The 24,603-nt window shown below is 36.0% G+C and overlaps 1 protein-coding gene across 1 annotated transcript in view; it reads right to left on the reverse strand.

The window, feature by feature from the left end:
• stnB (stoned B) overlaps nucleotides 1-24,603 on the reverse strand; it is a 24,966-nt gene extending 363 nt beyond the window's left edge. Inside the window, exons 1-13 of the mRNA XM_088265044.1 lie at nucleotides 23,037-24,603; nucleotides 19,498-19,675; nucleotides 17,513-17,688; nucleotides 16,852-17,026; nucleotides 8,670-8,885; nucleotides 7,647-7,791; nucleotides 6,387-6,515; nucleotides 5,905-6,010; nucleotides 5,101-5,269; nucleotides 3,725-3,839; nucleotides 2,656-2,819; nucleotides 1,973-2,127; nucleotides 1,237-1,447 (exon numbers count right to left, since the gene is read on the reverse strand). Coding sequence (XP_088121170.1) covers nucleotides 1,237-1,447; nucleotides 1,973-2,127; nucleotides 2,656-2,819; nucleotides 3,725-3,839; nucleotides 5,101-5,269; nucleotides 5,905-6,010; nucleotides 6,387-6,515; nucleotides 7,647-7,791; nucleotides 8,670-8,885; nucleotides 16,852-17,026; nucleotides 17,513-17,688; nucleotides 19,498-19,675; nucleotides 23,037-24,552 — 3,455 coding nt within the window. The 5' untranslated portion in view covers nucleotides 24,553-24,603. The remainder of the gene's footprint in view (nucleotides 1-1,236; nucleotides 1,448-1,972; nucleotides 2,128-2,655; nucleotides 2,820-3,724; nucleotides 3,840-5,100; nucleotides 5,270-5,904; nucleotides 6,011-6,386; nucleotides 6,516-7,646; nucleotides 7,792-8,669; nucleotides 8,886-16,851; nucleotides 17,027-17,512; nucleotides 17,689-19,497; nucleotides 19,676-23,036) is intronic.

Below are 24,603 nucleotides of genomic sequence, written 5' to 3' on the forward strand. Positions count from 1 at the left end.
TGTTATTGGTCAAAACTATTGATACCTTATAAAGCTCATATTATTTTTTGACATCTCATTAAAGATGAAGAAGAATATGGAAGTCAAGGCATTTACGGGGCTGACGGCCGTCATAGGCTGGTTTAAGTGATCACTTTCCACATGTGTCACATTCACGAATTCTACCCATTATTGACAACCACACTACTCAAATTCTTGGAAGTTCTATATATATGAACCAATTTTGAAACATTGTTCTTGAATCACTAGAACTTCTCTAGAGACATCTATTGGTGAGATGAAAGGAAGTTTTTTTTTATTGAGCAGAAACTCTTTTATTATTCTGTGAGGTCCGAATCCTGAGAAACACACATGAGAAACGCCAGAAAATATCTTTTTCATTTTTATTATAAGCTTATAATAATTTATTACAACAGACCAGATAATTTATTAACAACATTTTTACATGATTTATTTTCATGAAAATAACTCCTGTAATTGGAGATAATCCAAATTTTGTGAACAAGTATTTGGACACACTCAAAATGTTGTAAAGCCTTTAATAGCTGTTTGCAATCAGAGGATAGATAGTGCTTAAACATTAAGTATACAAATGAAAGAAAAATAAATAAATCATAAATAACAATTTATATGTAACAAATATGAAGAAAAATAAGTCAGGATATATATAGGATTCAGTCTGTTTATTTTGTCCGCCTCTGTAGTATAATGGTCAGCACGCTCGGCTACCGTTCTGGAGGTCCCGGGTTCGATTCCCAGAGGGGGTGTAATAAACATAAGTGATTTTATCACTTTAATATTTATTCAATATTAAGTACCCTGGACTGGTACCTGAAGTGGAGGGCTGATTACCTTTCTTTCGTGTGTTAACGATCAAGATAACACTGCTTTTATATGATGCAGTGCCCTATGCACCATTAGGGTGCGGATAAGGGTTCGAATATTTTCAGGATATGACGTGTCAGGCTTTTTCCAGTATGTAAACCAAATTAAAAAAAATCGGTTTAGGTTATCTCACGAGTTCAGTACACATTTGTAAGACCGTTAGGGAGCTGTACAGTCCAGTATATGTAAGACTTTAGCGGACTGTAAAGTCCAGTATTTGTAAGACCTTTGGCGGATTAAACAATTCAGTATTTGTAAGACGTTTGGCGGACTGTATAATGCAGTACTTGTAAGACCTCTAGCGGACTGAAAAGTCCAGAATAGAGACTTGGACATGCTCTGGGTACTTACTTGTACTCGTGCCTCGCCAGGTAGCGCACGTACTTCTCGGGCGGCTCGTCCGAGTCGTGGTTCTGCAGGCTGACCGAGCGCACCACGGTGTGCGACACCTGCGTGGCCGGCATGGTGAACTCCACGTAGCACCAGTCCGCCAGCTTGTCGGGGATCTGGTCGTAGCTGGTCAGCGCCATGCGGCACACCAGGTTGTGCGTCGTGTACGCGCCTGGGGAACGCGCAAATGCAAAATGACCGTATTAATATAACTTTGTTTTTAAATCACTATAGATATTTTATTATATCTTAATTATAATGTCTACCGGTTTCGAAGCTAACCGCTTTATTTTCAAGACTCATTAATACTAAAACACTACCGTAGAACGGGGCTACTTGAACTTTGATGTGTTACTTGAGCCCAGTACAAAAAAAAATTATTTGTTCCACAATAATGAACGTATCGACATGATTCATTGTTTCCCTGACAGGTGACACTTATTGTCACTATACTTCGATCGATACCACGGTCTAAATATTTGTTTGTACTGGGCTCAAGTAACACATCAAAGTTCAAGTAGCCCCGTTCTACGGTATCTATGTGGATGAAAAATCACAAAGTTATTGCTTCAAATATAAATTATTATTCTCTTAGCGAGTACGGCTAATAAAGCAAAAATATACAACAACAAAAAACTATGTATTAAATACAGACTTTCATCATTAAATTTATATTCTTACGTCAAGATATTCTTACCTTGACCTTCTTTGGGCAACCGGGACATTCTCCATACGATGGACCTGTGTTGGTGTTCATACTTGGCTTGTCCTGAAGTTACCTCTATGAGCGACTCTTGAAGAGTATCCACAGCTCCCAGGAACCTCTCCAAACCCTTGACCTTTCCAGTTCGTCTGTTAAATAAATTATATTGAAGGCACCATCGATTTTTTATTATTATTAAAGAAGAAGACCTTACGAGACTGACTATCATAAGAGTTTGGATAAATCGTTATGATTGTCAGACAATTGTGGATAATGTTTTTTTCAAATATCCAAAGAATTGTAATTAAAATTTCGTTAAACTCTTCGACTCTACGTATTCACGCGAAGATACTTTTACAAGCTAGAACCTTTTTAAAAGCAAACTGAGAAATCGTCTTATTGGCGAGAACCTGGAAACGTGCTAAAAATAACGACATGCAAACCTGACTAGATTTAACTTTCAAAGGAGATGCAAGGACATTATTCGCAAGAAGTAGTGTCCTTATGGATACCTTGCTTTTAAAAGATTTTGTTTCAATGAATAAAACCTGATTATGCGTGAAATCCAGTTGTATTGAGTTTACCCGTAATTTAATAAAGGTTTAAACGAATGCTCTGGAGGAACGTAGCTGGGAAGAGCCATGGTTAATACCTCTACCAAAATCGTCGGTTATTACCTGTGGGCAGACTTGACGCTCCCGTATCTGAAGTGCTTTTCCACCCTGAACAGATAGATCCAGCATTCGGGAATGGGGAATCTGATCATCACATCCTCGCACGGAACTTGGCCGAGGGATCGGGACGTGAACCCTGGTACAAGCACATCAGCACGCAGCTCAACCTACGAGAAACGTCAACACTCCATAAGAAACATAGCTTAATATGTACATATGTACTTTCCCCATTTCAGCTTTCAATGACAACAGCTGGAGGCGCGTTGTAGGAGCCTGGGTGAGGACCTATCCTACATTGGATCCGTTAGTTCATGAGGAAATCTCACGAGAGGTGGTATTGTAGGCGGGTAGCCACTACTACTACCAAGTTGGCAACACTGAACTATTGCTATTATCAAGTTGGCAACCCGTTGAGGATTCAACAAAAGCAGCCAACCGGAGCGCGGGGGCAAGATTGGCCTGTATCGCTGGGTTGTTAAAAGACGTATATTTTAGCTTCTTATTTAATTTAAAGTTCAATAATCCTTTAGACAAATTATACGTCTTTTAACAACCCAGCGATACAGGCCAATCTTGCCCCCGCGCTCCGGTTGGCTGCTTTTGTTGAATCCTCAACGGGTTGCCAACTTGATAGTAGCAATAGTTCAGTGTTGCCAACTTGGTAGTAGTAGTGGCTACCCGCCTACAGTATAATATATACATGATAAAAATGGTGAAGGACATTGGTACCATAAACCAAGCTAGGATACATAATGCCGAACTCTCTTTTAGTGGAACGGCAGGACTGTTGACGACAGTCAACAGTCCGGCTTCTCCTGAGGAGTTCTTAGTGGTTTCCTCCTAGCAATGAGCAAATGAGAAGTTACTGATAGACCCACAAAAATTTAGATTGGTAAAAGAAAGTATGATTAATATATAAACATTAGATTTAGTAATACATTAATTTTTCCAGTGCTTGTATATTACACAAGCTTATACGAGTACGAGTATGTAGCCTTCATTTTCCTACCTACTGTTCGTATTATTAGACAATGCTTTTTAAAAATTACTCTATAAAATATCATATTATTACCTTATTGCCAGTCACGCACATGACAGCTTTAACTTGGAGGGGCAGCTCGCGGTTTTTAGGAGGCCTCACTCTAAACCTCATCAGTTCTATGTAGCACGCATCAGGAGGTTTGAACCTGACATACAAAAAAAAAACAGTTTTAGAAACATTTGACACGTGGATATTCAAACAAAACAATGGACATATTTGAACTAAGAATCGCGTTAAAAAAATATGTTTTAAAAATCCTTTTTTGCGTTGAGTAATATACATAACCATATATGTGGCCAGTTCAGTTAATACTTAGATTGACGTCATAAAACACTTTATTTAGAAGTTAATATATCTGGGTCCTTTTCAAAGTTTCTTGAATGTTTTTCGTAGATACTTAGTGGCACATTTTATGAACTTCATAAAATTAAAAAACTTTGTTTTTTTAGGAAATGTAATTAATTATGAGTATTTTAATGTTTTAGAATATATTTTTTGACATCTCATCAAAGATGAGGAAGAATATGGAAGTCTGGGCATTTACGGGGCTGACGACCATCATAGGCTGGTTTAAGTGATCACTTTACACACGTGTAACATTCACCAATTCTACCCATTATTGACAACCACACTACTCAAATTCTTGGAAGTTCTATATATATGAACCAATTTAGAAACCTTGTTCATGAATCACTAGAACTTCACTAGGGACATCTATTGGTGAGATGTAAAGAAGGTTTTTACTAAGCAGAAACTCTTATATTAGTATGTGAGGTCCGAATCCTGGATTATAATCACACACATGAGAAACGCCAGAATTTAGAATTTAATAGACCCTGATGAAGACAAGATTCTTGTTGAAACCGGTAGGTTGAAGTGTACTAATAATAAAAAAAGTGGTTAAAACAAAGTTGTTTAATTTTATTAAGGCTTCTCTTCAAAGTATTCAACTTTGAAGAGAAGCATTGTCGTGATCGTTGGTTGTTCATCAGCCTCAGCCCATTCAGGTTTCAGAAGTCGTGAGTTTTTAGCCAAACACTCTATCACTGATCTTCTCCACCCACCCTTCTCACCTGATCTCGCTCCTTCTGACTTCTTCTTATTCCCCAAACCCAAAAGACCTTTGAAAGGAAGAAGATTTAAGACGATTCCCGAGATTAAGGCAAATGCGGTGAAAGAGCTGAAGGACATCGCAAAAGAAGGGTTCCAGGACTGTTTCCAAAAGTGGAAATATTCTTGGGATAAGTATGTGCGCCGGGAAGGTGACTACTTTGAAAGGGACTCAGACATGTGAACCTCTAAATAAAGTACGTTTTGTTTTATCAGTAGTAATAATATCAATCTACGTATTAATTGAACAGGCCAAGAATCATGTTTTTCAAAAAGATATTTGTTGGTTGATATACCTAATAATTCTGGTCTTCTGATACTCTTCGGGCTGTACGCAAGAGTGGAACTCCACAACCTCCAACCTGATCCATTCTTCAGTTGCTACAGGGATGATGTCATGCCTCCCAACGACCTCCTTGCCCTGCCTCCACATATCGTTCACCCCCAATTCTACATCCGGCATTCCTGTTTTAAAAAAAATACAAATTGATGAATGGACCTCGCAAATTGGGATTTCTACTATCATTTATTTTATATGTTATAAATAGCAACATTTTATCGGCAAGAAACACGCTGTTTGCTGGAAACGATATGCACTAATGCCCGTAATGTTGTAACGTTCAACAGATGGCATTGCCATTATGGTCTTTTTCAATAAATATTATTTTTATTATCAACAAACTTGAATTTACATTTTTACTTACCGTAGAACGGGGCTACTTGAACTTTGATGTGTTACTTGAGCCCAGTACGAAAAAATATTTAGATCTGTATTTGGTCTAAAATAATGAACGTATCGACATGATTCATTGTGTCCCAGACAGGTGACACTTATTGTCACGATACTTCGATCGATACCACGATCTAAATATATTTTTTGTACTGGGCTCAAGTAACACATCAAAGTTCAAGTAACCCCGTTCTACGGTACATAGATAAATAAAAACACGTGAGTGTTCAAATGCAACGTTGTGTCGAAATTTCAAAGCAATCGGTGAATAAGTTAACGAGATTTGAGATTTTAAACAAACTAAGCTTTAAATTTTATTTATATTATGTATTTACAAAGCGAGGCAATATTTTTATTTTAAAGTACCTACCTGATAAAAATCCTAAGAATAGAAGCCTCACTCTTGCAATCTGTTTCAAAACATGACCTTCTGCATCCTGCTCTACGTAGATCTCGTCCACAGCAGTAATTTGGACCTAAGCAACAAAACATTTTAAGTCTTCTTTATTTTAAATTATTTTTCATTTCACAGTATATTATATTTACAAGTACAAAAAATATATATTATTAATACAAAAAAGATCCCAAATAGGCATGGCCTGTGTGTGGGTATACATTTTATAAAGGGCACTGGCAAGAATACAAAAGACATCGGAAATAAAAAGCGATTAAAAGTGCTAACATAAAGTACCAATATTTTTTTTTTAAAAAAACAAAAAAATGCAAATAAGTATGTACTGTATGAGTTATACGTTTAAAAGAAGAAGGTACTTAGATATATTTTTTTAATAAATAATTCAAGTAAAATTTTATAATTGGTGGTTATGTTCACAAGTATAATTATGCAATTACCTCTTCCATTTTGTAATGAAGGGCCCTGTCTCTGTGAGCGTTGAGCCTGAATAATGCTTCTTCAATGACCATGGAGAATGCTTTCATGTCTTCATATGTCGTGGATCCAATTTTGAAGAGTTGTGATACCTGTGTGAGGAAATTTGATAAGATTTTATGTACGTGTTAGGTAAGATAGTTTATTTATACCCAGCGCATAAGTAAAACTCATATCTTATGTAAACCTATAAGTAAAATCATAGAACACCCTCCTTTTCACATTGTGAAATACCACTTTTGTAAAAGCCGTATTACACAAAGTGAACAATGGATGATAAGAAGAGTGTTTTGTGTTTTATTACCATACCACAAAGTTATCAATTCTTTCATCAAATCAAAATATAAAATCATACGCCTAAGTAATTTCATTGCTTTTCTTAAATGTTTTTCGCAGATACTTTGTGGCACATTTTATAATCTTTATAAAATAAAACAACTAAATAATAATATGCTCAATAAAAGCAACATTTAGGTGTTTTTTACTGTTTTTTAAATCACATTATATGGTGTACGGAGTGCGTGGAAGTTTTGTGCATCGTAAGGGAAGGGTAATTAACTATAACCTAACTTTGAGTATTTCAATGTTTTAGAATTAGTACATATACCCTGATGATGACAAGGTTCTTGTCGAAACCAGTGTACCAATAAAAAGTGGTTAAAACAAAGTTGTTTTATTTTATAAATTTCATTGCTAACTTAGAATCATTGAATTGTTTAAACTCATGTCTTTGGACGAGATAAGCGAGTGTTTTGGCTGGAATTTTTTCTGAATTACATTTTTTTTAAACGTTTATTTGTATTGTATTGTATTTAAGTAGAGAAATTCAGATGGTGAATGGTGAATATAACATTCGCCATCTTTCCTTCATCCTTCAGTCATCAGACTTCCAGATTCTTCTGCACCTATGTTTAGATGTAAACATGTAGTAATAGTGGTAGGCGCCGTGGTGTAGTTGGGCAGACGCTCGGCTGTGAAATTGGCGTTCAATTGCAAAATAAATGCAAGAACGATTTATTTTCACTTGGTCTGGGTATTTCTAATACATTTTTTCTCATTTACCTTCCCTATCTTTACTATCTTACCTGCAGAAAAGCCTCTAAAAGTAGAGGCTTTGCAGGTTATTATTATTTTTAGTATCTACTGATTGTCGTGTGATTTCTTTTAAACTATTTTTTAGGCATTTCGATGAAATTAAACTTCAAAACAGTTATGTGATATACCTGAGGAGCGTGTTCTACTGGCAATCCAAGCTTTTTGAGGTCACTCCCAAACTCCTTGACGCCCTGGTAGTCCCCTTGTATGGCGTAGGCGGCGAACTGACTCAGTTTATTGGTGATTCTTTCAGCTTTTGTCACTTGTCCAGGCCTGGAAGAAATATTATGGAATGGGTATTCAGGAAACATGTCCATGGAAGCCAAATACGGGTGCCAGTGCAAACCCTGGTGTATGGAAGCGAAACATGGAATCGGCAAAAGAAGAACGAAGGATGAATGATTAAGACGAACATGTGGAAAAATCAACTTGTGAATTAGAAATTGTATTTGAAAGGAATGAGAACCTGAGTTGGAAATAGTTGAAAAGATCACAAAAGGTTCTTTGAGACGTTTCAATTATGTGGACAATAGGAATGACAAAAAGAGCACAATTTGCAAATGTGAATGGAAGAACAGAATGAGCTCGTTCAAGAAAAACTTGGCACGAGTGAATCAATACATGGCAAATTTAAATGATAATGATATAAGACAAGTATAAGGGTCCTGTATAGATAATTAAAATAATTTAGAAAAGTTCTGTGAGATGGTTGAGACAATGAAGGGAAAAAGCGTGGCAATGAGGATAGCCTGGAACGACTGGTTATGATTGGAAGCCTGGGGGGAAGCACTTTTTCTCCCAGGAAAAGAGAGAGAGAGGAAGATCCGCACACGATGGACCGATCAAGACAGCAGTAGGCACCTCGGTGGTTGGAGCGCTCCGTGCAGCGCAGTCAAAGGATAGCTGGAGAAGAGTCATTGCTTCAACAAGGGCCAACCCTCAGTAACAAGGAACAGTTTAATCACACAACTAGTTTCGAAAACTACAGATGTTTCCGTCGACAGGTGATCACAAAAACTTTGTGATAACTTGTTGATTAAAATATTTGTAGAAGAAGAATAGAAAAACAGAACGACGACCATCGAAAAAGACTTGGAACGTCCGAATCATTTAGAACCTTTATGAACCTTGGGTGGATTTTGAAGACTTACCTGACTCCAGGTCTCTCCTTGTAGAAGATGTACTGCAGCTTGACGGTGAAGATCTTGCCGTACTGGTCATACTGTTGGGCAGCTATGTCCGACACAGAGTAGCATGCCTGCAGGGGCAGCTCCTGGAAGGGCTCCTTATCCGTCGCAGAGTTCAACAGTTGGACCACCGGATTGTCGCCTTGGAACACCAGTCTGATGAATATCTTCTTCCAGAATCTGCCAACAAAAAATGTTACATTAGTCGGATGATAGTCAAAGTATACTCGTTTCTTAACATTTGTGGGTGTCTCGATTAAATTAAGAAAGGTGTGCTGAGATGGTTTGGGCATGTGGCAAGTGAAAAAAGTAAAAAAGGAACGAAGCAGAGGGAAACTTGACATAATCAGGTATTTTAAATAATAGAATTTGGTCAGTCAGGTGTCGGAATAATCGGCGGGTGCGTATGAAGAAATGCGCGAATGTGGAAGAGGCGAAGAATGTATGCAAAATTTAGAATGGTGTAGCGTTCTAGTATCTATAACAGTGTAATGATTAGCATGTTAGTAAATCACCGCTTAAAATACTTCCGTATATGTGCCTCCGTAGTGTAATGGTCAGCACGCTCGGCTACCATTCTGGAGGTCATGGGTTCGATTCCCATGGGGGTCAAATAACCATAAGTGATCTTTTCACTTATATGACGCAGTGAACTATGTACCTTTGACGTTGCAGATGAGGGTTTTAAAGAAGAATAATATATATAAAATATTATCTACCGCAGGAGTAGGTAGAGAGAATAGAACGCCACACCACTCTGTCTTTGCAAACATTCTTCGCCTCATACCCGCCGATTGTTTCGACTCGTTTTCGTTCCGTTTACCTAAGTGTTCAAGCGGTTACTTATGTAGGTAAGGGATATAAATTATTTTGATGATGTCGGTGAAGGTGAAAACTGGTCACCGGTTTGGTAAAATAAAAACGGAAAAAACTGTTTCCTTGTTGTTTTGTTATGTATATATATATATATATATATATATATATATATATATATATATATATATATATATATATATATATATATATATATATATATATATATATATATATATATATATATATATATATATATATATATATATATATATATATATATATATATATATATATATATATATATATATATATATATATATATATATGTAATATATTATGAGACATTTGGGTATAACTCGTGTAATGAGCACGGAACGAAAACAATTCAAAACAATCGGCGGGTGTGTATGGTATGAGGAGATGTATGAACGTGGAAGAGGTGAAGAATGTTTGCAAAGACAAAGTGGTGTGGCGTTCTATTCTCTCTGCCTACCCCTGCGGGAAAGCGGAGAGACGGTTAGTTAGTTAGTTAGTTATGAGCACGGAACGACGTCACAAATTGCCTTCTTGCCATTAGTGGGGTGAGTCATAAAAATATTAGCATTCATGCCTTACGCCAAATGCAAATCAACTACAAAACGTTTTATTATTGTGCCCTTCGTAGAAATGGGGATTATTCAGCTTCCAAAAGAAATTCCCGACCAGGTAAATAATTATTATCACTGTCACTAAAAGCCCGTACTAACACACATCGCTCACTCCTTTCAACAACGTCATATATAAAAAAAACTTGATTTTTCAGGAGATCGTTTTCAAGTTAGAAAATATAATAAAATGTATTAATTGAACTTTTTACTGTACACCAGATCTTTTTAGGTAAAACCTGAATGTTTTCTATCTGTTTTTTTTTCGTCCGCCTCTGTGGTGTAATGGTCAGCGTGTTTAGCTACCGTGCTGGAGGTCTCGGGTTCGATTCCCAGGGGGGTGAAAATAAATATTAGTGATATTGCACTGCAATATTTATTTAATATTACCCTGGACTGGTTCCTGAAGCGCAAGAGTGATCACCTTGCCTTCATGTAAGTAATGATCAAGATAACACTGCGTCAATTCGATGCAGTGCCCAATGGTGCATAACCAGTGCCCAATGGTGCATAACCATTGGGTGCGGATAAGGGTTATAAGTAAGTAAGTAATAAGTTTTCCATTTGTAAAATATTTAGTATATTTAAAAAAATAATTAAACAATAACTTTTCTTCAAAATGCAAAAACAATACTTTCTGCCCTGTAGCGGGTAAATGTTAAGTTAAAAATATGCCGATGGGATATAGTACATTTTCTGGGCATTCCAAAAACATGCACAACTGAAAATTGACGATTTTTTATATATGCCGTTGTTGAAAGGAGTGAGCGACATGCAAACGGCTGACCGGCCGGTATAAACAGAATTGCAACTTCCTTACAATTTATATTTTGAGTGTGTCCAAATACTTGTTCACAAATCTGGATCATCACCAATCAGGAGTGATTTTTGCATTATTTTTTGACATCTCAACATAGATGAGGAAGAAGGAATATGATCGTCTGGGCATTTATAGGGCTTACGACCGTCATAGGCTTGTTTAACTTCCATGTTATTTTTTGACAACTCAACACAGATGAAGAAGAATATGGAATGTTTTTTTTAATTAATGTTTTACTAAGTAAATACCACAATTTCTTAAAACCTACTGTTACACGTGTTTCGATGCATTCCGCATCATTTTCAAACACCGTATGTGAAGCTAATTCTAAATTTTAGAGTTGGGTCCTTGGGACGTTGAAGGTTGAATAGAGGGTAGGAGCTGTTTCCCCGCAGGGGTGGACAGAGAGAATAGAACGCCACACATTTCTGTCCCTGCAAACATTCTTCGCCTCTTCCACGTTCATGCATCTCCTCATACATACCCGCCGATGGTTTCGACCCCTAACCTGACCACTTTCAAGTATTTGGCATACTTGATCGTGCCAAGGACTACTTAGAAAGTAAATGTTATATTTAAAATAGATAGATATAACCACAAAGTAACAGCCGAAATAATTATTTATTTATTTATTTGATTAGTTTGTTTTGTTGCTACCCTTATAATGAGCGTTCTAGCGTACAAATTGACCACATTTTCAGTTTGCGAGCGTTCGTTTCTTCTTATCTTTTATGACTGTAACTTCTAGGAAAAACTGGGGTTTCCTATCAACTGCGCTTACCGCCAAATTGCTTACTTCAAGTACTAAGTGCATTTAGTAATACATTGTAATTTGGAGTGGTCAGACGTACACAAAGTTTAGCAAGTCTCCTCGACTAATAAATATAAATAAAAACATACATAATAATATATTTGTTTATATATATTTTGTATCAACAAGTTTTGTGTGTGAAAAGGTGAATTAGTATTGTGATTTTTTTTTCTGTGTGTTTGCGTATTAAAAAAACATGAACTTAAAATATAAATAACACTGGCCAGCAATAATTTTGTATCTGAATTTTGATGACTGATTTGGACTAAGTTAATCGTTCTTATTCAAAGTCTAAAAGGTGACAAGCTTGTATCACGTTAAGTTTTGATGTTACAGTCATATTATTGTTTGTATGGACCCCATACGTTGAAACCGTAATAGTGGTTGGTATCTAGACATGTTTTAGTCTAAGGTCTAAGGGATTCAAATAAAGTATTGATAATTATGGAGTAACAGTGGAAATATATTGGCTTATTAATATTGAAAACAGACAGCATTATATGTTTAAATATATTAATTCATAAATAATAAGATAAACATTAGTCAACGTCAGAATTAAAAATCCCCATAACTAAAAAATCTGACGTGCTACATTTTTTTGCTTTCATTTTTGAATTCAGCTATGCAAAGTACATAAAGATCAGGTATTTTCATGCCAGTTACAAAATAAAAGCTGTAAATTGTTGGCCACTATAATTAAACATATTTTAATGTTTTTTTTTTAAACTCAAAGTTTAAATTAAAATTAATATTTTGTCTTTGCAAACTGTGTGACATACTTGTTTACAATTCTCTCAATTATTCACAACTTTTAAAGATAATATGACAACAAGTTATATATTGTAGATACCGGGTAATGTTGGAATGCGAATTGTGTATGTTTCGAAATATGGGTGTTGACACGTGCTCTGTCAATTGACTAATCGTTCAAATATCGGATGTGTTGAAAGTTGAATAATTCACGCTTTCATTCAAGGAATTCACTGGCGATAAGAAGTTGGTACAACTAACAGGTAATCACATAGTTGTTTATATTTATAATATATGACAGTTATACAACAAATATTTGCCCTTGAGGTATATTCTTGTAGCAGCGCCCTTGAGGCTATACTCACAATAATAAAATTCAATTAGCTTCCGGCAATGCAACGATACGGACGTCATGTCATGCCCAATTTTTTTAAAAATATATATTGTTTGTTTTTTAGAATATGTATTGAAAAAAAATCATTTTAACCACTAACCTTTCAAAAACTCTTTTTTTGAAAACCACATATTCATTTCGAAGAAATACTCAATTTTTCATTATTAAAAAGGTCTTTAAAAGAAAAAGAAATTACTCATCGGGAATATTATATGTATATTTGATTTATGTATGTAATATGTTTTGAAATAAATAAATAAATGTTACCTGGGTTTGAAGAAAATTTTAAGCTTTTTAACGAATGCTAGCCTTATTGGTGTCTGTTACATCCAGGCTTCTACGAATGCGTGTGTGTGTGTATGTGTGTGTTTCAAAAAATATGAAAAACATTATCATCAGTAAAATCAAGTAAGTCTACTTCTCACAGCAAGCGCTATTATTTAATTTAGTTTTTGTGTTATATTTTCCGCCTCCGTGGTGTAATGGTTAGCGTGTCAAGCTAACGTGCTGGAGGTCCCTGGTTCGATTCCCAGGGGTGTGGGGGGGTGAAAATAAATATGAGTGATTTCACAATCTAATATTTATTAAATATTACCCCGAAGCGCAGGAGTAATCACCTAGCTTCATGTAATTTACGATCGAGATAACAACTCTTCAATACGATGCAGTGCCCTATGCACCATTGGATGCGGATAAGGGTTAGAAGAAGACGTTATAACGACAGGACGTCAAGTATTTTGAAGAGAAATGTGATGTCGCTCACTCCTTTCAAGAACGTCATAAATATAAAATCGTCAATTTTCAGTTGTGCATGTTTTCGGAATGCCCAGAAAATGTACTATATCCCAGCAAAAGAGGCATATTTTTAACTTAATATTTACCCGCTTCAGAGCAGAAACTGTCGTTTTTACATTTTGAAGAAAAGGTATTGTTTAATATTTTTTTATTTTTAAATGGAGAAAAAAACCTTCAGGTTTTACCTAAAAAGATCTGTTGCACAGTAAGAAGTTCAATAAGTGGCTTGATATTTATTTTTAATACATTTTATTATATTTTTAAGCTTTAAAAACGATCTGCTGAAAATGAAGTTTTTTTTATATATGACGTTGTTGAAAGGAGTGAGCGATGTGTGCCCTAGAATTTTCTGCGTACCCTATTTTTGGGACCACTGATCTAGATCGCTTGAACAATAATTTCTGCACTTAGATTATAATGGCTCATGACATCTTGATGGGAGATATTTTCTCCGTATCTCTATTGGCTAAATGATTTAAAAGGCGGAGCTTCGAGATACTCCTGCGTTTATTGGACCCGCCTCTTAATTTTAATATTTTCCAATTGAAGTCCAAGATATCGCACGTAGGTAGAATAAAATAATAATAATAATAATAAATTTGGATAACTTATATAGCGCCATTTTCGTAAAAAAAAAAATACCTCAAGGGCGCTTCAATGTGAATGAATTGGAGAAAATATTATGGTGGAAATGATTTAGCAATCAAATCGCTCACTCCTTTCAAGAACGTCATAAATCAAAAATCGTCAATTTTCAGTTGTGCATGTTTTCGGAATGCCCAGAAAATGTACTATATCCCAGCAAAAGAGGCATATTTTTAACTTAATAGTTACCCGCTACAGGGCAGAAAATGTTGTTTTCGCATTTTGAAGAAAATGTATTGTTTAATTATTTTTTTAAATATATAAAATATTTTTCAAACGGAGAAAAAAACCTTCAGGTTTTACCTAAAAAGATCTGTTGCACAGTAAAAAGTTCAATAATAGGCTTGATATCTATTTTTAGTACACTGTGTTATATTTTAAAACATTAAAAACGTTCTCCTGAAAAATCGAGTTTTTTGATTTATGACGTTCTTGAAAGGAGTGAGCGAAATGTGTTTTTTGTCTTTTTCTAAAGATCATCTCACTCTCACTATTTCTAACCATTGGTGGAAGAGCATTCCACGCCGTCGGTCCTGCAACAGCAAAGGCACGCTCGCCAAATTTAGTGCGTTGGTTGCGAGCTGGTAAGATCACTTTGCCCGTTGCAGATGTTGTAGCCGATCGAAGCGTGAGACGTCTATCAAACAATTCATCTGGAATACACAGCTCCTTAAGATACTCCGGAGCCATATTGTGTATTGATTTATACATGAGTAGGCAGAGTTTATAATCAACCCTTTCGGGAAAGCGTAACCAGTGGAGTTTGTGAAGTAGTGGGGTGATGTGACTGAATTTAGAAATTCCAAAACTTATACTTCTATTAAAAGCAGGCTCACTAACAGTGGTATTTTAAGTGTGGTATGCGTACATCGAGGAATACGTAGAAAATGGAACATTCTCACGATGTGTTATTATTGGCCAATAAATTAATATGAAAAATCACAAGACTATCGGTAACACCTTATTGAAATCTGTAGTGAAGTAAGGGAGACATGAAGGTTTAAAATGTAGATATTTGAATAAAACGAAAAAGGCACACCGCTATACGTCTTTAAATTTTGCGTCATCGGGTGTGGTATGGGGTGTATGCCTTTATGTATCTGCTTTATAAAGCTGTAATAGTTGTAGTGTGGATTCGTTTCTGTGACGTCATTCGTTACCAACTTACGAAAACGACGTTTTTACGAAGGCAAATTTTGCAAAAGATAATGATCAATGAAAATATTGATTATATCGGCTTTTATAAACACAAAACGAGTCTTACACAATTCTTTATAGGCTGAGTATGATAAATTAGACATTCGTCCCTCGTGATTATACGGTTTCACATTTCTCTTCAAAATACGCTTTATGTCTTCTAGGGCGAACGGAATCATAACAAAAATATAAAATTCAATTCTTTTAATTTATCAATTTGCTATACAAATTCAAGCATTTGACATACTTGATCAAGACAAGTTTTTCTCGATCTTCCTTTGCTCCTTTTTCCAACTTCATGAGGCGAATTCAAATTTGTGAGGCGATAAATTTGTTTTACTGTTTTTTTTCCTCACTTATTTGTTCCACATGTTCAGGCCAACTCAACACAACTTTCTTAATTTTACCGATAGTGCTTATCTCAGATTTGCATTCCTTCCTTATTTCACCATTCGTACATCTATCATACATCTTTTCGCCGCAAATTTGTCTGCGAGATCACATTTAGACTGCAGTCAGTATATTTTCAGAACTATAAAATAAAACCCTTACCGCACCCCAATGGTGCATAGGGCACTGCTTCATATAATCGCAGTGTTATCTCGATCGTTTACACATGAATGAAAGGTGATCAGCCCTCATAAATATAAGAATTGTTGGGTAATATATCCAAAATTAAACAAGGTTTATTGGATTCAATTCTACATTTATTTATGTATATGTCAATACGTGACGCGTTTCGTCTTATTACGACATTATCAAACACAAATAGTGTGTTTAGAGCGAATATTAGAGTGAAAAAATCACTTATATTTATTAAACCCCCCTGGGAATCGAACCCGGGACCTCCAGAACGGTAGCCGAGCATGCTGACCATTACACTATGGAGGCGGACTACTGGTGTTATAATATATATATATATATATATATATATATATATATATATATATATATATATATATATATATATATATATATATATATATATATATATATATATATATATATATATATATATATATATATATATATATATATATATATATATATATATATATATATATATATATATATATATATATATATATATATATATATATATATATATATATATATATATATATATATATATATATATATATATATATATATATATATATATATATATATATATATATATATATATATATATATATATATATATATATATATATATATATATATATATATATATATATATATATATATAATAAATATAATGTTTTCCCACGAACCTCTGTCCCGTGATCTTCTTCTTGTTCGGCTGGCGGAGCTGTACCTCCCAGCCGGGCCCGTCGTAGTGCACCCTGGGGAAGTCTTCCAAGGGTTGAGAGGTATCCTCGTCGAACAGAGGAGTCGGCGGCGTCTCCTGCGACTCTGACCGTTGGACTGCGGGCCTTCCTTCGGCTTCTATATCAAAACATCAATATATTGTAGAATACTTATTAACCCTAGATAACTAAACTATATTTGTAGATACATAGTAACTAAACACTCGTCAGGCGGACTTCGCAATTTAAAACGTGATAATTATCAAGTATTTATTAAAAATACTAACTGGTTACATGACACTAAGTTTGGTTTATTAGGAATAAATATAAGAATTGTTGGGTAATATATCCAAAATTAAACAAGGTTTATTGGATTCAATTCTACATTTATTTATGTATATGTCAATACGTGACGCGTTTCGTCTTATTACGACATTATCAAACACAAATAGTGTGTTTAGAGCGAATATTAGAGTGAAAAAATCACTTATATTTATTAGATCCCCCTCTGGGAATCGAGCCCGGGACCTCCAGAACGGTAGCCGAGCGTGCTGACCATTACACTACTGAGGCGGAGTTGAATAGGCTAGCTTAAAATGATATTGTTGGGTATAAAGCAACTCACGTTGGTCCATGTGCGCCCCGAAGGCAGCCTCCGCGAAGTTGGCGCTCTTGTCGAAGGGGTTGAGGCGCGGCGAGGTGTCCGTGTAGGAAGGCGCCGGGCTGCGCGCCGGCGGGGGCGCCAGCGCCGGGATGGCGCCCCCGGCCCCGCTGTCGTAGGGCACGTCGCCTTCGCGGGGCCTGCAAGGTGCGAGCAGTCAGATATTGTTCATTGACCCATCTCTAATTTAAGTTTCACTTAGTTAATACCACTATTTCTTAATATCTATTGTGACACGTGTTTTATTTTATTTTAATTGGAATTTTTTTCAGAATAGCTACATAAATACGTTAACAAGAATGTGTAACAAAAAAAAACAGGTATTTGTAACATTCCATTTACAAAATGTCACATTTGACATTAAATATGGAAGCGGGAAAAAGTATTAGGAAAGGGGAAAAAGTAAAGATCAAAGCTTAAGTCAAAGACAAAATATGTGAAAATTACAATATAAATATCGACTTACTGTGTACGTAGAACATATCAGTAATATTTTCAAAATTTTAAAGTATGTATTCCGCATCATTTTCAAAGACCGTATGATGTGGAATGCATCGAGAAACGTGTCACAATAGATTTAAATAAATAGTGGTATTTACGTAGTAAAACATAAAAATGGATAGATTTTCCCACAAAGTGATTGCCGAATCAATTAATTAAAATAAATGGACCCGTGATTTTCGAAGAATTCTCACCTATAGTGAAAATCTATTTCACAATACGTTGATTGTGTCCTAATCGAAGGCAACGAAAAGACGTATGCTCATGTGAGGAGAATGGAATAATCCAGACTCCCCCAAATTGTACTGCACGCCAAGATAGACGACTCCGGGCAGACCACCAAAGAGATGGAATGACACGGAATCAACATCGCAGGAGGCATCCCTCCTAACAACAGACCACAAGAAGAAGAAGAAGAATTGTGTGCTTTCATTTAATCTAACTGAGCCCCAGCATCGTGTGGCCGAGTATACATAGATAGCAAATAATACATTGTGACTTGTATGTACGTATTTAATAAAACCAATAAACTTAAATCAGTTGAATAAATAACGCAAAAACACTGTTTAAAGATGATTTTCGGGGAAAATTAATGTTTAGAATAAATAATAGATTTCTTTATAAAATTAATTATTTCTAATTCTGATATTTAGCGTAACAGCATAACTGAATAAATAATATGCTAATTTTTGTGTGGTGGCAACGGTGATTAATCAATTTTTATGTTGAAACGGACTGCACAAACCTGCCTTATTTATAGAAGAGTACAAATATACGACAAAATGTACAGTAAGAAATTTATTCCCTTAATTTTTGAACTTCAAAAGTGTTCCGTCGATAAAACAGAGCGCGACAGAGAAAAACCAAGATGGCGGCGTACGTCAGTTTTGAGAAACACTCAAAATGTCGTTTCTGTTGGACCATGAATTAACATTTTTTAATTATTTAATATGGTAACAACTTTTATTTATAATCTCAATTAATTTTCTACACATTTCTACTTTCACAATCATAAAATTAATTGCGCAATTCTCTCCAATTAAAATACAAAGCTCTTGTGCTTGGAGAGGGACTTATTGTTAGTAATATAATTGATTTTTATTATAGTTACTTTTTTATACAATTAATTGTATTTGATTAATTTTATTCAATTTTTATCATCTTAATGCCTTATTAAAGTACTTGGTTCCCAAATATTTAAAGTTCTGTTGGAATTGTTTGGTACCTATCGTTAAGTCATTTACAACATTTTGAGTGTGTCCAAATACTTGTTTACAAATCTGGATTGTCTCCAATTATAGGAGTATTTTCATATTATATTTTGACATCTCATCAAAGAAGAGTATTATTTTTCTCTGAACTGTTTCGATACGGATTGATATTTCTATGGATTAGTTATTAAAATATGTGTAAAGAATATTTAGTTATTTCGTTAGTGAGTCACTTACTTGATGAAGACATTGAAGTTGCCCTCTTCAGACTCTTGGGAGTCACCCTTCCCGAAGGGCGCGGGGGTTCCCGTGGGAACGGGGGGAGGTTCGCTCAAGGTCAGGAAGGCGTCGAAACTGTCGTCGACCCCGAACCCGTCTCCCCCTGACGAAAATCCAACAGCCGAGTTGCCCCAAGCTACACAAAACAAAATAAAAATCACAAATTTTTCGTTTATGTACTAAGCGAGGTATTTCTGTACCTTGTAAGGGGATACCTCGCTCAGTTTGGTTTAATCCGGTGAATTTCGCTAACATGGTATATTATCCCTAAAATAGCTTTTTACGATTTTTTTTTATTAACCATCCTATCTATCCTTACTATCCTCTAAGGGCGTTCGTCCACTACACGGAATGCTGAAAAAATGCTATTTCAGCTCTCAGCTTTGATGACGTAGGTACTTGTCTGATCTAAAGAAAAAGTGGTGCGAGCATATTTAAAGTACCTACCCATAAAAAATGTGCCAGTTTACAATTTTATGTAGACATGCCTATTAGGAATGCCTCTTCACAAAATGCCATCTCATTCTCAGAATAAAGGCGCTCAAATGGAATCCAAGTTGTTTTTCCACATATTTTTGTGCTAGGACGTTATTTTTCATACGTGACGTCCGAGTTATTTTAATAAATATTTTTAATATTACATATATCCTAGAGTTGGTAAGAGACATGCCGACCTTATTCTCCTTTTGTTAATATAAATAAAATCTCTCTAAAGGCTTGGCGAGGCGATTAGTTCAAAATTCCTTTTGTGTTTATCGGATGAATTAAAGTGATTTCTTATTGTAGATAGCGACTTTGACTGAAATTTTTCTGCAAATGCCTTGGCACTCCCTATAACGTTGAGATAGGTACCGCGTTATTGGAGGGAACGTTATAAGGTATATTCATTCATTTCCTCTGGTTAAAATGTAAAAATGCAATTTTTACATTAACCCCGTATAACAGTCCTTCCGATAACGTGGTATCTGTCTGAACGTTACAGGGAGTTTACTGTATTATTATACACAAAGTATTGTTTATATTAGAGGTAAAGAGAAATTTAAAACTGCACTATATGCACTTTTGCATACCTACTTGGTTAGTAAGACGCATGTGTTGACAGCGTGACACGTCAAAAGACATTTAACCTAAAAATTGATACTTTGCAATTGAAAAATATTTTTTAAAAGTATGATACTACTAAATTTTGTTTGAATTAGAGGTAGATATGATCCGATCATTTAGAAGATCCGCATCAGTGAATCCGTACACTAATACCGAAAAAATGGATCTTCGTTGGATAAATTGCACAGATAATGCCGGATAATTTTTATTACAAATATTGTGATGACTAAGAAATAAAAAAAAGCTTACCAAGCTGTTTCCCAAATGTTTTGAGCCACAAACATGATATACAAGTGAGATACTGTTATTCTTTCACTGCAGACAACAAATGCGTCCAGCCGTAAACACGTATATCGACATTATAAGTACTATTGTGAAATATTTTTCTTTTTCTAAAATATTTTTTCAATGACTCAAGTGTCACGGATAACCCGCCGCTTCCCGGTAAACCTGGCCCCGGAAAATCGGGCGTGTACTGTGCACATACGAGAACATAAGTTTAATTAAATTTAATAATGAAGCAAAAATATAATTTGCAAACGGTCCGTTTTAGGGTTAGTAATCCTCGATATTTTATTGCTAAACTTTTTGTCGTAGTTCAATACAAAACTGGTGCGGAATGGTGCGCTGATAAAATTTCGACGATAACGTGCTGTGAGGCTAGAAGGTTTCAAGAAGTTTAGCTATACTTCCTTAACAAATTTAGCAAACTTATTTCTTCTTGTCCGTTGGGTAAGCAAGATTGACATTAACGGAGTATTTTATTAATTGAATAGACATTTACTTTGTACAATTCCGAAACGAAAATACGATTTACGATTCTACTTTATATTTATATTATTTATTTACCGCTGGCGTCTTGAGGGGATAGTCAAACTGTGTTGAAAAAAACGAGTTACACATATTTAATTACAACATTTGTTTAAAGCAGTCATTAAAATTGAAATACGGTGCTTGTAAATGATGCGGAATGCATACACGTGTCTCAACCGATTTTAAGAAATAGTGGAATTCACCAAGTAAAACTTATATTAAAATTGAATTCTATTATGTAATGGTTGTGTTTTTTCTAAAATGCGCATTTGAATAAAAAATATATGTATGCATAAAATAGCATAGAAACCAATAATTTTGTATTGTACATATGCGCATCGTATGTATATGTATGCATATGTATGCAATACAAAACACGGTACACATAAGATTGGGAAACACTGCGTTAAACGCACAGCTAAGTGAAATGCATTCCATTTATTGACTACTTTGATCGTTTTTTTTTTACTTAAATATGTGCAACTGGTTTTTGTAGGCACAGTTTGACAATGCCCTCCCAAAGCGAAATAGCTGTCTGAAAATTTTAATGAAAGTACAGTCATTAACCGTGTTTTGATTAATATTAATAATATATTTTATTTATTTTATTCATAAAGTATTTTATAATTTATTTTCCATGTATTATTCCTTCAAAATATAAAAGTAAATCTTTCTTTAACAAGTTCCCAGTTTAGCCCGAGTGTGGCAAGGAGTTTGTATCGTAATGATGATCCCGAGTGCTGCTCGGGAAAACCGTATTCCGACCTCCGGGTATTGATTCGCCTGAACTAAATGTATTTATGTATTTGTTTTTATTGTTTCGATTGTTTCGATTGTTTCGATTTGTTGGTGACGGTTTCTTACACCGGTGGTTAAAGAATTCGTCGTTATCCCATATATTCAATTATTTTTCATGACTATCGCTGTAAACGATTGCAAGAAAAAATAATCTATACCGGGGGTTCCCAAAGTGTGCGCCGCGGCGCCCTGAAGCGCCGTAGAAAGTAAGAGGGACGCCGTGAGGCGATCCTCTATCATTATCCGAAACCACAAATATTATCTTTTTTGTTGTTCTCTGTTTTAATTCTTAATTGTTTTAAATATAACAAAACTCAATTTCACAATGTGGATATTTTAATTTTTGTGCCTATCTACTATTATTGAAGGAACCTATTTCTTTGGACTATAATATATACAGGATCTTTCATTAAGTGCTTTCTTTCTTTAAATTTTAATCAAACAAAGTGTGCGTCAGAGATGTAGCATCAACAATATGGTCGCCATTAACTATGAAAGTTTGAAAGTCTTTATTGAAAGACCCTATATATTGTCACTATATCTATTCCAAATAGCTTACTAATATAGGGCGTCGTGACAAAATACTAAGCTTGTAAGTGCGCCGCGGGCTGAAAAAGATTGGGAGCCCCTGACCTATACAAAATTAATGAATGAATGATAAGGAGAGTGTCATAAAAAATCGTTTATGTCGCGAAATCTAATGTTAATTGAAATAAAGTTTGAGTAATTTGAAGTATAGTATATTAAAATTATTTTATATTTAATTTAATATTCTCACTTACCATCGTCAGGAGCAGCCGAAGACCCTCCAAATGCGTCAAAGCCAGATTCAGCGTTGGCAGTCGATTCGAACTTGGCAGAGAATGCGTCGAATGCGTCATCAGCTCCGGATAAGAAGTTGTCCCCCTTCGCCACAGGTTCCGCTCCAAATGGCGACTCGTGGATTTGAGGTTCTCCTCCAAATATTGACGCAAAACCGACATTGCTCGTAGGATTTTGACTCGGAACAGGATCAACTTCGAATATGTTAGAAGGCTGGCTCGTGTTTACGGAATTACCGAACATATCGGTTGGAACTGCGCTCTCCTGGACGCTGAAAGGATTACATTCCGGTGCAACATAATTCATGGGGGTGTCTTGTTCTCCTCCAAATGGGGATTGAGAGACGAACGTAGGTTGAGAGTCTGTCACCATTGGCTCGACACTGAATGGAGTCTCGTTGCTTGTAATAACGGGCTGAGAATGGAAGGACGAATCTATACTAGTTCTCGTGACTCGAACAGATTCTGGAATACTCGTATTCAAGTCATTCGACGGTTGATGCGACTCCTCAACCGCGACATTTTGTGTTTCGTTTTCCAATTTGTCGACATGCGGACCGTCTTCCGAATTAGGCGTTATGTCCATGGGCTGAGGTTTATCGAATTCTGCAGCTGGTATTTCTGCCGGGGCATCTATTTCCACTGGGGGTTCGGGCGGTTTCGATTGAACCGGCATTTCCGGCAAGTCATCCGAGAGGAAATCGATTTGTTTCACGGGTTCCTCGGTCTTCTTAGGAGCGTAAAGACTTAAAATATCTTCTTTTGTGGACTTAACTGGTGCGGTTGAAACGGGTGCTGCGTCGAAGAAGTTAAAATCGTTACTTGGCGAAGCTGCCGCGGGTTTGGCTTGGCTGACGTTTGAAATTGGCACAATCGGAGGTGGCCTTTGCGGAGTGACGTTTGGAGGCGGCGGTTTCTGCGGAGGTTGAGGCGGCTGCGGTCTCACTGGTGGTCTTGCCGGAGGAGACGGTCTAACGGGAGGACCCGGCCGCGGTGGTGGGGGCTTGCTGTGGTTGTTTATACTTTGGTTCTCGTCCTTGGGTGACGCATCTCGACTGGACATGACGGTAGCGACCGGTGATACCGAATTATTTGAAGGAGCCACTATGATCTCAACGTCAGTTCCGGGACTGCCGTTTTGTCGCGGAGTGCATGGAACTTGCGTGACTACATCATCCACGTCGAAAAGATTCAATTCTGCAGTATGACTGGCATCGTTCCCCTGCCGGATATCCGTATCTCCCAGAAAATCTCCGAACCCATGCTCCGGAGTAGGACTAGGAGAGTGTAGATCTCTCATAGAAACTGGACTCGGTGTTCTAGTAGGAGGAATTCTGTCCAACAAATGTGAGCTAGTGTAATCCATATGACCCGTGACTGACAAAATAAGGTCTTTAGTTTCTGGGGCGATAGGCCGCGACGGAGGTGGTGGCCTTTTAGGTTTTGACTCGTCATCGCTGGAGTAAATATTACACATATCTTCATTGCCGGTGGTCGTATTCGTCAATGTTAATCCGAGTTCGGTCGG

The sequence above is a fragment of the Brachycentrus maculatus genome, unplaced genomic scaffold, assembly GCF_059751285.1.
Source record: "Brachycentrus maculatus isolate JH-2025_06_01 unplaced genomic scaffold, ASM5975128v1 h1tg000242l, whole genome shotgun sequence".
NCBI lineage: Eukaryota > Metazoa > Arthropoda > Insecta > Trichoptera > Brachycentridae > Brachycentrus > Brachycentrus maculatus.